At 42.1% G+C, this 15,191-nt stretch overlaps 1 protein-coding gene across 1 annotated transcript; it reads left to right on the top strand.

The window, feature by feature from the left end:
- The first annotated feature begins 1,402 nt into the window (after nucleotides 1–1,402).
- LOC134357607 (probable pancreatic secretory proteinase inhibitor) lies at nucleotides 1,403–14,676 on the top strand. The gene is made up of 4 exons (XM_063069231.1): nucleotides 1,403–1,479; nucleotides 11,988–12,016; nucleotides 12,109–12,221; nucleotides 14,153–14,676. Exons 1-4 carry the CDS (start codon nucleotides 1,425–1,427, stop codon nucleotides 14,196–14,198), a joined length of 243 nt encoding a protein of 80 aa, XP_062925301.1. The 5' UTR covers nucleotides 1,403–1,424; the 3' UTR covers nucleotides 14,199–14,676.
- Nucleotides 14,677–15,191: the final 515 nt, after the last annotated feature.

Here is a 15,191-nt window from a genome sequence, read left to right as displayed (position 1 = left end):
ATGGGGTAATGGAATATCAAGAAACATGGAAGAAACACATGGTGAACAAGAAACCATTTCTCTGTCTTTAATTTCTGTGAGGGACAACCTATTCATCTGCAACTTGTTGGTATGTCTTTTTAGTTTATAGGAATTATACCTGCAGTTTGGAAATTCTTTTTGCTTTGTGTTTCAGAAATGCTTTAGAATTTGGAAATGTTTAAGATAGAAATCCTTTGAGTTTTAGATGTGTTTTACGAGTGTTGTTTGGATTTAATTGTGTATCACTTCAAAAACAAATGAACTGCGCTTTAAACTATTTTGTTAGGTGGAATTATCTACTCTTTGTGGAGAGAGGGCACCCACTGCTCAAATAGTGGATATTGACTGCTGAACTCGCAGTGAAGAATAAACAGGAGAGTAAACCATTCTTTGAAAATTGGCTAGTTACAGTACAACCTCCCTTTACTGAGTGAGAGTACTCGTGGTTATTTATATCTGATAGGGCTTAAGGGCTTCATTTGAGTTTAGAAATTTACAGTCAGCAAATGCAATGCTGCACAGTTGGGGTAGAAGTTCATTAACATGAGAGTAATGGATGTCATACCTCAGGTTTGCATGGGTCTGATTGTGACACTCTATAGGAATCTATAGAATCTCTCACTAGGAATCTCCCTCATCCCCAAAACCCAATAAACCCCTTTGTCTTCAATAAAAAGACTATGCTTATAATCACTTCATCCTCCTTTCTCACAATCCTGTTATCACTCTCATATTGCCGCCCTTCCCTCTGCTGACACATTCCACCCCTCTTTTCCTGTGGTTGGGAATGATTCTGTGATCTCTAACATACAGCATGAGCCACAGACACTGAAATCCAGAAGATTGTGGCCCAAGGAATGCCCAGACAAAATACTTCCTCAATTTTGCCTCCATGTTTGAAGGTGATACTGTTCTCCTGATGTGCAGCAATATCTCCAGCCCCAACTGAATCTTAACGCTAATCCTAAAGCCTTTGTAATATAGCACATGGCAGTTTCTGCTCCAGTTCCTTCACTGAGGTCCTGCATTCTCACGTGGACAGGAAATCTTCATTGGCACTTTGGACATAAAGCTACTTTTCATTATTTGTTGCTTTCAGCTGTAAGGAGGAGTACAGAGGTTCCAAGAACTGACTGTGTACCCAAGAGGTAAGTACACTGGCAGACCTTCAAGTATGTGTCTTTTTAAGTTCATGTTGTGCTTGGGCACATAAGTTATTGAACTCTGTAACATTTGTCCTGGAGTATTATTGCTAATAGTTGCTTCACACACATGCTGGGTCATCCAATTCAAGTGACCCTGCGCGATGAGTCACTGAGCCGCTTCCCCTTTATATGAATCAGCTGCACCTTGTGCAATCGAACACTGAGACCACTGTCGATACAAGACCCAGGCGCAGGAGAATGAAACCATTCTCAGCCTTTGCTCTTGTCTCCTTTTGCTTCCTCTCCACGCTGGGTAAGTTACTTTTATATCAACGTTTATGATCAAGAACCTTCTCTGTGACGAGTAGCCACTTCAACTTGATCAGAAACACCTTTACTACTGTGAACTGGGACAGCTCATTCTGATGAAGCCCGAGGCATATCCTCAGGATATCACTGGAAAGACTCTCCCCACCAGTGAGCAGGTCTACTCGGAGTACTGTCGCAGGGAAACATCATCCATCCCTCAAGGATCCCCACCATCCGGGCCATGCTCTCTTTTATCTACTACCATCAGGAAGAAGCTACAGGAGCCTCAGAACCCACACGACCAGCTTCAGGAACAGCTATTACCTCTTAACCATTAGGCTCCCAAGCCAGGGGAGATAACTTCACTCGCTCCATCACTGAACTATTCCTTGTATTTTGTATTTAATATTTCAGTAATCTTGTAGATATGTTATTGATTAAGCGTTGTTTAAATAATTCATTATGGGTTATATGTAAAAGCACGTAAGTGGCAAAGTCATTATACCAGCAGGTGATACGCATGTGCCTCGCTTAAAGTAAAAAAAAACAAAGTTAGACTTGTATTTCTGGCTCTCTTGTTTTTCTTTCAATTAGTTTTTATGTTTTGGAGTTACAATGAGGATGGGGTTAATAATGCACTGAGAGACCATTTATTTTGTGGAATCTTACAAGAAAGCATTTAAAACCAGCTCCTAACTGAAGCACCTTGCATTTAAAAGGGCAGTTGAAATAGCTGTATCAATGGAAACAGCAGACAGAGACGTAATTGAGTTGTAGTAAGGAATGACAGTGAGCATGGACATAATTGCAGTACCTATCTCAACAGAATCCAACCTTGCTGAACAAATCGGGTCACTGTTACAGCAAGGTGCTCACAAACACCAAGCCAATGCAGATTAAAAGCAAAACTTGCAGAAAATGCGAGACAGTAGGACAAATACAAAGAACATGTCGGACAGACAAAAATAAATGGATTGCACAAGGAAGAGAAAAAATCAAGTCCCTGTTTCAAAAAGGCCACTAACTTGCATGCTGCTGATGAAAAATCTGATTATGATGAGCATGACACTGCACTATGTAGTCTTGAGAAAACAATAGACAAGTAAACTGGTTTACACCAGAAATGAATGGCAAATTAATTAAAACAAAAATGGACACTGGCTCAATTGTTTCAGTCATTCCACTGAAGGAATTTGAATGCCATTTCAAAGATACTAAACTGAAGTCTACAGATATCCAACTGAGAACATACTGCAGAAAAGATCATTCTTGTCGGAATGGCATTCATAACAGTGAATACTACAACCAATAAGCCACATTGGGCTTGTATGTGGTAAAAAACAACATTGTGGGGTCCAGCATTGTGGGTGTGTGATTGACTGAGACAACTACAACCTGATTGGAGGTCTGTCTATCATTTCCATGCCACATCCCATGTAATAGATTCAACTGAAAGCAAATTGAGAAAGGTACTAGATGATGCCACAGCTGTCCCCATGTTGTACACCATGAACCCTTGCCCATCAGAGTGCCAAACTCTGTGGTTCAGGTGGAAAACATATTGGACCAAGGAAGGACCATGATGCCTAGAGGAATTGTGAAAGTGATCTGCCTGCAACAGCTTTCATAGGTAACATAGCTGACAAAGCTTCTGATATGTTAATCGGGCAGTTACTTGCAAGATGTGGCTTGGTTTTAATCTGCAAAGAGCTTCAGAAATGTTGAATGCATTCAGTTTTTGTTAGCATAAAGAACCAGAATCTACTCTGCATGCATAAAGATTAATGCAAGAACTTCATGTGGGAGACAAAAAGCAAAGACCAAAGCCCAGGTGGATGAATGGAAGGCCATACAGAAAGGAGTCAATGGAGATACGGAAACAGGATTCATCAGTTGATGATGAGGAACCCAAGAGGAGAGATCAAATTGTGAAGGAAGCAATAAAAAGATTAATAAGAGAATACTCCAGTGAACTAAAAGCACCTTCCCAAGATCAAGATGCACATCCTAGAAGGCAGAAAAGGAAAAGAAAAACGAGGATGACTGAAGTGCTGTGGAAATGGAAGAGGATAAACGAGACCTAATTTCTCAAGAAATTAGCAAACTGAGAGATACTCACAAGAAATTAGAAGAAAAATGAAGACAAGAGAAAGGAAGATAAAAAATTGAAAAGTAGAGAAGCAAGGATTGATGTAGGTCCAAAGAGAAAAGCCTAGAAAAGGAGAAGAAAGGTGTCAAGAGCTGTCAGAACCACTTCCTGTAGCCTCAGAGTCAACTCCTACAATCACCACGGAGGAGGCCCCAGAACTTGAGGTAGTCACAGCCACAAGTCTCTCTGGCCAAGCAGAGTGATTGTGCTTGTCAGAAAATACATTACCCACAAGAGTAAGAATGCCTCACAAGGAATAGGCCTGAATGGGGCAACTAAAAAATTTTCTATGCTGTGGATATCTATATAGTAGTATAGTAGTTGTACTAGATTAGTTTAGATTAGATTATGAGGGCACTCAGTCCTCATTTATTGTCATTTAGAAATGCATGCATTAAAAAATGATACAATGTTCCTCCAGAATGATATCACAAGAAACACAGGACAATCCAACACTAAAACTGACAAAACTACATAATTATAACATATAGTTACAGCAGTGCAAAGCAATACCGTAATTTGATAAAGAGCAGACCGTGGGCACGGTAAAAAAAAGTCTCAAAGTCTCAATAGCCTCATCATCTCACGCAGATGGTAGAAGGGAGAAACTCTCCCTGCTATGAACCTCCAAGCGTTGCAAATTTGCCGACGCAGCACCATTGGAAGCACCCAACCGCAGCGGATTCTGAGTCTGTCCAAAAGCTTTGAGCCTCCAACCAGCCCTCCAGCACAGCCTCTCCGATCACCACCCTCTGCCAAATACTTCGACTCCGCCCCGGCCGCCGAGCAACAAGCAAAGCCGAGGACTCGGGGCCTTCTCCTCCGGAGATTCTGGATCACACAGTAGCAGCAGCAGCAGCGAAGCAGGCATTTCAGAAGTTTCACCAGATGTTCCTCCATGCTTTCACATCCGTCTCCATCAAATCAGGATTGTGCACGGCACCCTACTTGACAAATAACAGACATCACCACTGGAGTGGCTGCTGCGAGCTGCGTTGCGCCGCCATCTTCTCCTCCCTGCTATATACTAGTAATCCAAGGGAGGAGTGTTGAGTATTTAATATTTCAGTAATATTTAAGTAATCTGGCAAATTTGCTACTGCTCCTTTTGGCAGGAGGTGCAGAGAGAAGAGCACCAGGGAAGATGCTTGGAGAATCCCATCTGAAGGGAGTCCCTGATGCAAGGATTGCTCTGTGAGATGAAGGATTCCAAGAAGGGAAGATCTACCTATGGTTGGAGATGGGAGTTCAGCGCTGTGTGTAAAGCGATATCCCCAGCCACTACAGAAACGAGCTCCAATGTTTATGTGCATATTTAGACTGGCATAACCGTAATGGGCTTTTCTTTTCTTTCTTTCTTTTCCTATTAACTGTTCGATAAAGTCGAAAATTGAAAAAATTCTTTTAAATCTTATACTGGTGTACGATCTGTCATTTCTTGGCGACCGATAATTGTGTAAGGGCAGTATTTACACAGCATTTGCTGTGATCAAAGTTCCTTAAATGGAACATCCCAACCGAGTGGTTTGGTTGAACCCCAATCAAGCTGACCCTAGGCGTATTTTACGTAATGTGCTTTTCTCACCACTGAGTCAGGTGGCTGTTAGCTAACGAGCCAAATTGGTGTACGAGCCCCAGTGAGCAGGTAGCGTATTGATTATTTTCTTTTTGATCTTTTTTCTCGCTTTCTTTTTGTATTTTCACGTCATAGTTTTTTGCACATTGGTTGTTGACAGTCCAATTGGGTGTGGTTTTTCATTGATCCTCTTGTGTTTCTTGTATTTACTGTAACTGCCGGCAGGAAATGAATCTCAGGGTTAGATATGATACATGTTTGTACTTTGATCTTTGAAACTGGAGTCAGAGGATATGGGATGTATCACCTTTAAATGTTTCGTAAATAAATATTATTAAGTATGGAAAACAGTCGCTGAACTTGTCAACAGCAGAATGCTCCAAACAGCAAAGAAAAACAAGCAAACAGGGGAACTTCATTGTTAAATATACCTCGAGGACATTAAGCGCCAGTTCTCCCATGCATCCATCTTATTAGACATTGAATGTCACTGAAGGAAACACGTCTCACACATTCTAGCAGTGTGAAGCCACTCTGGACCTTGGACCCAAATCATAAGGTAGGAAATGCAATGAAATGTAAGAAACTGACCGAGCCCAGTGAAAATGGGCTCTCAGAGCTGGAGAGGACAAAGCATTGTACAAATTTTATCAATCTTTATACGACCACTCTGCCACTTAATGAAATCCTCTTAAGTAGTTGTCAATAAATACTCATGCTACCACCCAAAGATCTGGTCACATCATTCTGGTTAAGGCTAAAGGATCCGTGTGTAGTGGTCAGTAATCTGTGCACAGTGTCTAGAACAGTTGTAAATAGGTTGCAGATCTCTTTTTGAATAGGAATAGTGCATCAGGAATAGTGACATGCTAATTTGCCAAGGGGCATTGTAAGCGCTCCTTAGCAGTATCACTGCTGACTGCATCGAACAAGGAAAGTTCTTAAGGATTACTTAACGCAATACGGAGGTGACAACTGCACACCTGCCTTTCCCCGTGTGAATGTGATACTAGCAGTAGCAACAGACTCCAGCTTCCTGGTGAATGGTTGGCAGTTTTCCATCACTCATTCTCCAGCTGGAATGAAAACCTAGGCTTCTGAATCAGGATACTACTTGGGTCCAGTGCAAGATGCCGATGAATCCAAAAATAGCCAGGTCTGCACATCTAGTGTTGGCTCACCTGAAGGACATCACAGGCCCCCTGCTGGACCCCCTGCAGTTTGCTTATCGGGCAAATAGGTCAGTGGATGATGCAGTCAACATGGGACTGCATTACCATAAGACCATAAGACAAAGGAGCAGAAGTAGGCCATTCGGCCCATCGAGTCTGCTCCGCCATTTTATCATGAGCTGATCCATTTTATCCTATTTAGTCCCACTGCCCCACCTTCTCACCATAACCTTTGATGCCCTGGCTACTCAGATACCTATCAATCTCTGTCTTAAATACACCCAATGACTTGGCCTCCACTGCTGCCCGTGGCAACAAATTCCATAGATTCACCACCCTCTGACTAAAAAAATTTTTTCGCATTTCTGTTCTGAAAGGGCGCCCTTCAATCCTGAAGTCATGCCCTCTCGTACTAGACTCCCCCATCATGGGAAACAACTTTGCCACGTCCATACATACTACAACACCTCGACAACCCAGGAACTTCTGCGAGGGTCCTGTTTGTTGACTTCAGCTCAGCGTTCAACACCAACATCCCAGAAATTCTCCACTCCAAACTCACCCAGCTCACTGTCTCCCCCGCCATCTGTCAGTGGATCACAAGCTTCCTGACTGACAGGGTGCAGCAAGTGAGGCTGGGGAGCATCATTTCTAGCACCCGGACAATCAGTACCAGTGCCCCCCAGGGATGTGTGCTCTCCTCACTGCTCTTCTCCCTTTACACTAATGACTGCACCCACAGGATCCATCTGTTAAATTCCTGAAGTTTGCAGACGACACAACTGTCATTGGCCTTATCTGAAATGGTGATGAGTCTGCATACAGACGAGTGGTGGAACGGCTGGGCTTCTGGTGTGGTCAGAACAATCTGGAGCTAAATACGCTCAAGACTGTGGAGATGACAGTGGACTTCAGGAGGAGCCCCCCAATACTCCCCCCACTCACTATACTCAACAGTACTGTGTCTGCTGTGGAGACCTTCAGGTTTCTGGGTGTCACAATCTCCCAGGACCTGAAGTGGACACCCAACGCAGACACTCTTATCAAAAAGGCTCAGCAGAGGTTGTATTTCCTATGTCAACTCAGGAAGTATAACCTGCCTCAGGAGCTGCTGATTCAATTCTATTCAGGAATAATCCAGTCTGTTCTCTGTTCGTCCATCACTGTCTGGTTTGGATCAGCTACCAAACAAAACAAGAATAGACTCCAAAGAACCGTCAGGGCTGTGGAAAGGATTATTGGCGTGAAGCTGCCCTTGATCCAGGACTTATATGCATCTAGAGTCAGGAAGCGAGCAAGCAGCATCATTATAGACCCATCACACCCTGGACATCACCTGTTCCAACTCCTTCCTTCTGGTAGGTGCTTTAGATCACTGTATGCCAGGACAAATAGGTATAAGAACAGTTTCTTTCCGTGTGCCATCAGTCTTATGAACACTTGAATTTTAGTCTATTATAAACCAAGTCCACCTGTACATACACAGGTATACCTCATTGAATATAGTTCACGATTATTTGCACTATTGTTTTGTTTGCTTTTTGATTCTGTACAGCGAGAGCTCAGGGAAAACGGCATCAAATTCCCTGTATGTGTCCACATACTTGGCGATAATAAAGGATTCTGATTCTGATTCTGCACTAGGCTATATGAAAGGTGAAAATCTATTTGGGGATATTTTTTGGCCTCTATGGGACATGAGTCATTCCATTCCACCCAGAGTGTTCACACATCAGTTGGTAATAATAGATTTGGGTAGCAGAACCACTGATGAAGTCAGTCCATAGGTAGCACAAGATGAAGAGCTAGACACTATGATGATTCTCCTCTCTTGACACGAAGGTTTTGAGTAAATATACCTGCAACTTCTTCTCAAAACTGGAAAAGTCACTTGATAAATTGCAGCTGAGACTCAGTGCACAGACAAGTTGTACAGTCCAAGAGGAAATAAATATTGCTGGCGCTCTTCTCATTCACAGCCCAGATATGGTTGTTGGGCTGCGGCTGCCCTTGATTGCCCCCAGATCCACTGTGGAATACGCACAAATACTGTAACTTCTCCTGGAGTGGAGGAGTCCCATAGATGGTGGAATTATTTGTGCCTGATGTTCTCAGAGTTCCTCTCATAGTCCAAATGGAAGCATTGGAAAGAAGGTCTAAGGGATTTCTCTCATTGTGGTGCTTATTTTGCAAGGCGAAGGAACTGTTCCAGGATCATTGCAAGACATTGGGTGATAGTCAGAACAGAGCATGTTCTAATTTAGAGCAGAGTTTACTGGCAACAGGAACCAATGGCTGTTGTCTTGCTTGGATTTACCTCAGGCCCATGAGTTTACAGAATGCTAGCTCTCTGCATCAACACGGCCCCCCACCCTACATCATGACTCTAAACTTCCTACATCATGACTCTAGTTCAAAGGAAATCTGTTTTGGGGCACTTTGAGGTCTTTAAAAGCTATCCAAAGATGAAAGTTTTTATCTTTCTTTGCAGTTTCCTTGCTAAATGTTTATCAAACAAAAGATCCATTAATCCGTATCTACCTCTGTAGGGCAACAGAGTCTTTGAAATCTGTTCATTCATTACGTAAGGTATTGTGAGGTAAAATGTCTCCAAAAAGTTACTCTTCAGCGAATGGTGTAAAACATGGCTGTCACAGATCTTTCTCACCTAATTCAGGATTTGTTTAGATGATTTGTAGCAGGGTACGAGGGGACCAGGATTCATCAGGATTAAGGTGAAAGGGGAAGTTTTTGCTGCTCTTTCTCTCAGGTCTGCTCAACTGCTCACCCCCATTTTGTCAGAGAGAAGGGACAGTTGAGAAAAAGCAACGTAGAAATACAAGCTTCTTTGTAATTTGTTTAAGATTATTTCCACAGATCTATAAAATACTGCTTGGAATGCATTCCTATGTCACCATTCATGCAGCTTGGGAGTGGGGTGCTGTTTCTAAAGTAACTTTGCGGTCATTGAGAGGTACAACACAAAGACAGACCCTTGGGCCCACAGAGTCTCCGCTGAGCACCATCTGCCCACATACACCATTACTAGTTTTCAGTCTCCCCAAATCCCCCAATCTATGCACCAGGGACAACATATACCGGCCAATTAACCAATCAGACTGCATGTCTTTGGGACGTAGGAGGAAACTCACTCATTTACAGGAAGAATATGCAAATTCCACACAGAGAGTGCCTGACATTGGGGCTGAATCCACGTCTCTGCCAGGAAGGAAGCAGCTCTAACTGTGTCACTGTGCCAGGCTAATGCTCCTGATATGTTGGCCTCTTATTTAAAGGAGGTAGTAGATATTGTCCAGGAACATACAGCTGGAGAGCTGGTTTTGGGAGACAGATTGCAGTGGTGGAGCACTTCATTTTCTTCCCTGGAGGTCTGTAACAAGTGATGTATCACAGGGATTGGTACTGTGACCTTTGCTGTTTGTCATATACGTAAATGATTTGGACAGGAATGTAAGTGGTCTGCAGAGTGTACTGGTGACACGAAAACTATTATTGATAACAAAGGAGGTTGTCTAAGGACACGGGGTCATTGGAAAGTTGAATAGAGCAGTGGCAGATGGAATTTAATCCAGGCAAGTGTGAGGTAATGCTGGCAGCATACATACCCTGAATAGCAGAGACCTTAGAAATGTTGATATATACTGAGAGAGCTTGGAATGCAAGTTCATAGCTCCCTAAAGGTGGCTCTCAGGTGGATAAGGCAGCAAAGAAGTCATATTGCATACTTGCCTTCATAGGTCAAGGGATCAAATTCAAGGCTTGTGTGGTCATGTTGCAAATGTATGAAACATCGGTCAGGTTGCACTTGGAGCATGGTGTAGCCGTTTCAGCTGTCACACCAGAGGAGCAATGTGGTAAAATTAGAAGAGATTGACCAGGATGAAAGGCTTTATCTACAAGGAGTGAAGAGTATGAGGAGTGACTTTATTTTTCTTTAGAGGGTACGGGTATGGGTATTGGTATTTGATCCTCCAGAATATTCCGCGTAGGAATTTAAACTAGAGGTGGCAGTTTTTTTTTTACGAGGTCGAGTTGCAAGCTCGACATCAACCCAGCACGGATGGAGAGCGCACTCGGGAGCGGTCTGTCACTGGATCAAACTCGGGAACCTCCATTCTCGAGCCCGGCGCTGATCTCACTGCGCCACCAGCCGACTTGATAGATGTTTATGAGATTACGAGGGGATTGCTAGGGTAGACAGTCAGATTCCTTTTTTCAGTGAAGGGAGTCTGTAACTGGACAGCGTATGTTTAAGGTGAGAGAGTAGAAGTATAAGGGAGATCTGAATGGTAAGTTTTTCACACAGACGGTGGTGGTTATCTGTAATGAGTTGCCAGAGGAGATGGTGGAGGTAGATACAATTACAAGACAATTTGGACAGGCTGTTGAATAGGAAAGGCATAGAGTAATATGGGTCTAGTACAGCTAAACTGGACTGGCAGAGAGAGGCATTGTGGTCAGCATGAATGAGATGCTATTGCATCCTAATGAGTCATACAGCTCCATGATGCACAATAATGTAAATACCCACACAAGCAGTAGAATTGTTCAATAAGCATGTGTAAAACTCACTCCCACTCTTCTTGTGCTTCCAGCTGGGTACAGGTATCGATATATCCAATGTTATGATGACAAAGTCTGTCATCTTCTTCAAGGAATGTCTAGTCAGGTGGTATAGTCCGGAGAAGAGTTTATTCATCATATACTCTGGGAAAGCAGTAGATTCTTTTTCATTCCCACATGTTCCAACATATACCTGCCTCTTCCTTTTCTTACATTTTGTCCTATTAAGATCTTGTAAGTCAGCAGAACTTTTTTTTCCAGATTCATTTTGGGTCATACTAAGAGTATGAAAATTCATTCACAATACCAGAAAATACATTTTTAGTGAGGATCTAAATAGTCAGATAAAGAAATACCAGCAAAAATCCTGCTTCTCTTTAAACTCACATCACATTGAACTGAAGCAATTGTGGGAAATTCACCTGCATGGTTTGTACTGATTGTACCTCAGTAGTGGTATTCCCTTTCCTTGAGTCAATGGTTTCTGAAATGGGTTCAAATTCCACTCTAGAAATGTTAATTCATTGTCTAAACCGAAGGAGCAGTATGGTAGCCAGAGAAGGGACTGCAGATGCTGGAGTCTGGAGCAACAAACAATCTTTCCCTCCTAAAGATGCTGGATAGAGCAGCGGGAGGTTTGCACTGAGGAAAGGGATGGTTCACAGATGAGACCTGAAGCAGGTGCTTATTTTCTCCATCTGGTTGAAGTAGAAGAGCCCATGTCGTGGCACAGTGCTGAAGAGAGGAAGGGAGGCTCACACCTATTGTCCTGGCCAATGTCTGGTCATTATTAAATTGCTGCCTTGTAGTAATCAGTGATGCAGAACTTGATTTCCATATTTCCTGTGATACACTGGATACGGCCATTCAAAATCACTTTCCTGGATACAAATTATTTCATAACTTTTGTCTTGCTTTCTTTCCTTTTGTGTTCTCTTTGTGCCTTCCTTTCTCTTAGATATATGCCACTGAATTTATTTGCAATGTGACAATGTTCAAGTCACCTAAATATATGTCTTTTGTATTTCCAGCTGTTGAAGTGTCTAAAAATTATATAGAGGTAATTAAAAAAATTTTCACACCTCATTTTCGTCATGAATTTATAATTTTGGAGAAATTGGCTCACATAATTCATTCTCTTCTCTGTTTCAGCCACTCTGTGGGAGGATCCATTTAGATACAAAATGCCCCACCAAGTATGAACCAGTGTGTGGTACGGATGGGATCACCCATAACAACGAATGCTTTCTTTGCCTCAAAATCCGGTAAAGACATGTTCTTGACTTGTTCATATTGCAGCTGCATTTTGTTGTCACGTAGGACAAAAAAAGTGCAAATGGAACAGCATCTGTTATACTGGGTTCTCAAATGAAGAGTTTCAGCAAGTGTTGGAATTCTAGCTCATCAAGTCATCTGGTTTCTGAGCATTTGCAGGTAATATTTTCCACAGCATTTAGAGTCATACAGTCTAAATACATCTGGTCCATACCAACCATGATGTCCCATCCAAACTAGTCCTATTTGTCTTCTAAACCTTTTCAATTGTCGTTACCATCTTTTAAATTTTGCTATTGTACTTACCTCAATCACTTCTTCCGGCAGCTGACTCCACACAGATACTACCCTTTGTGTAAGAAAGTTGTCCTTCAAGTTCTAATTAAATCTTTTCCTCTCACCTTTAACCTATGCCCTCTAGTTTTTCATTCCTCAACTTTGGAAATAGACTGAATGCATTCACCCTATTTATGCCCCTCATGATTGTGTACAGCTCTATAAGATCACCTCTCAGTCTCAGTCTAAGGAATAAAGCTCTAACCTGTAAGCCCTCTCCCTTTAATCAGTCCCTTAAACCCTGGTAAACCCCCAAATCCTTGTAAATATTTTCTGAACTCTATCTAACTTAATAACAGGGTGATCAAAACTGAACACTGTGTTCTGTATAACTTCACCATGATCTCCCAGTTTTTATAATCAATACTCAGACACCTCTTCCAGTGAATCATGTACTTGTATTCCAAGGTCCCTCTGTTTTACATCAGTCCCCAGGGCCCTACTGATGACTCTGAAAGCCCTACGTTGTTTTGACTTTCCTAAATGCAACGCCTCATACTTATTGGAATTAAACTTCATTTGCCACTCCTTGGACCCTTTACTCAGCCAGTCAAGTTCCTTTGTAATTTTTAATAATTTTCCTTTCTGCCCACTTTCTATCTATTTTAGTGTCATCTGCAAACTTACTAAACCATGCCCTATACATTCCTATCCAAATTGTTGATATCGATAACAACAATCGGCCAAGTACAAAGGCACACCACTAATCATGAACCTCCAGTTCAAGAAACAACCCTCTACCATCACCCTCTGCTTTCTAGCATCAAGCTAATTGTGCATCCAGTTAGCCAGCTCTCCCTGGATTCCAAGTGATCTAACCTTCCAGAGCAGCCTACCATGTGGAACTTTATCAAAAGCCTTACTAAAGTCCATTATCTACTCTTATCTTCATCAACATTTTTGCTCCCTCATTAAAAAAACTCAATCAAGTTTGTAAGAATCAGAACCAAGTTTATTACCGTATCTCTGACATATGCTGTGGAATTTATTACTTTGAGACAGTAGTATAGTGCAAGGCATAATTGGCTGAATGTTGTCAAGATCTTGATGCATGCAAGTAATGCCAGGTTCATTGGTGAATGGAATAAACAGTGATCAGTCTTCAATGAGAATTCCCACTTCACTTCTGATGATGAAGAGATCATATCTCGTGCTGACTACGATTTACCAAGGGCCCTTGACACCACATTCAGATAAATTCTGCCTTGATATCAAATGCACTAACTGTAACCTCAGCCCTGGGCTATGACAGCTGAGTGGTGAGTAGCTTATCAGAAAGCCAAAGGCACCTAACATCATCTGGATTGCATTTGTCCTGCCGTTAGTGAGCAGGCCACGTATGGGCGTTTGCATATTACCAGATGGGTGCCAGTACTCTGCTTGGCTGGTTCTGGAGCACAGCTGGGGTATGTTCTGCTCCCGTGCCTTTGCTGCGCCCATGTTCTCAGTCAGCCCTAGATATCATGTGAAGGAAACAAATGTGCTGAAGCCTGATTCTGTGATGTTGAGGATCCCAGGAAATCCCCTCATCTATTAAATAGTTAATTGTCCACCTCTATATAATATTAAATGACTTGTATTTCAGGACAACCACACCTCAGGTCAAAATTCAGAAGTTTGAAGAATGTTGAACTGGGTTTTACAGGAATCTCAATCTCTCAGATGAACACTGAACTGACTGCCATTCTTGCCAATTCTAATTGAGACTGACTGATTTACTCTTCATCATGTATGGGAAAAGTTAAATATTGACAAGTTCAGCATTCTATGAAAAGGAAAATTCCTGACCTATAGTCTTCAAGTTTTAATATTAAATGTAATTTAATAGAACTTGACAGTACAGACTTCCCTCAATCTGTGCCTTGTTGCTATTACATTCTTACCTCTGAATCAGAATGTTGTAGATTTTATTTCCTACCTCGGAGACTTGAGCAAAATCATTTGGGTGCTTTTGTGATTGCACAACAGAACCATCAGCTGACAATGGTTTCCAGTTTTCTCAGAAAGATGATTACACTATTCTGTGGCCAGAATTTATTCTTCAACCAACATCACAACATCTGATTACCTGATACTGCAATTTGGGGATTGTGCTGTCTGAAAATTGGCTGCTCAATTTTCTATAAGTGACTACTTTTCAAAAAAACATTGAAGGAAATTGAATCATTACCTTTCAGCCAATCAGTAGACCAGGTGACTATAAACACAAGAAGGTCTACAGATGCCGTAAACCCAAAGCAACATACACACAAAATGCTGGAGGAACTCAACAGGTCAGGCAGCATCTATGGAAATGAATAAACCGTGAACGATATGGGCCAAGGGACAAACTGAAAAGGGAGAGGGAAGATGCTGGAATAAAAACGGAAGGGGGAGGGGAAGAAAGAAGCTAGAAGGTGATAGGTGAAGCCAGGAAGGTGGGGAAGATAAAGGGCTGGAGAAGAAGGAATCTGATAGGAGAGGAGAGTGGGCCATAGGAGAAAGGGACCCAGGGGAAAGCAATTGGTAGGTCAGAAGTAGTAAAAGGTTAGGGTGGGAAATAGAAGAGAGGAGGTGGAGGGAAATTGTTTTTATTGGAAGGTGAAATTGATATTCATGCTATCAGGTTAGATGCAGAATGTAAG

Source organism: Mobula hypostoma, chromosome 16 (assembly GCF_963921235.1).
Source record: "Mobula hypostoma chromosome 16, sMobHyp1.1, whole genome shotgun sequence".
Classification (NCBI taxonomy): Eukaryota; Metazoa; Chordata; class Chondrichthyes; order Myliobatiformes; family Myliobatidae; genus Mobula; species Mobula hypostoma.
This window is presented reverse-complemented; position numbering and strand designations above follow the sequence as displayed.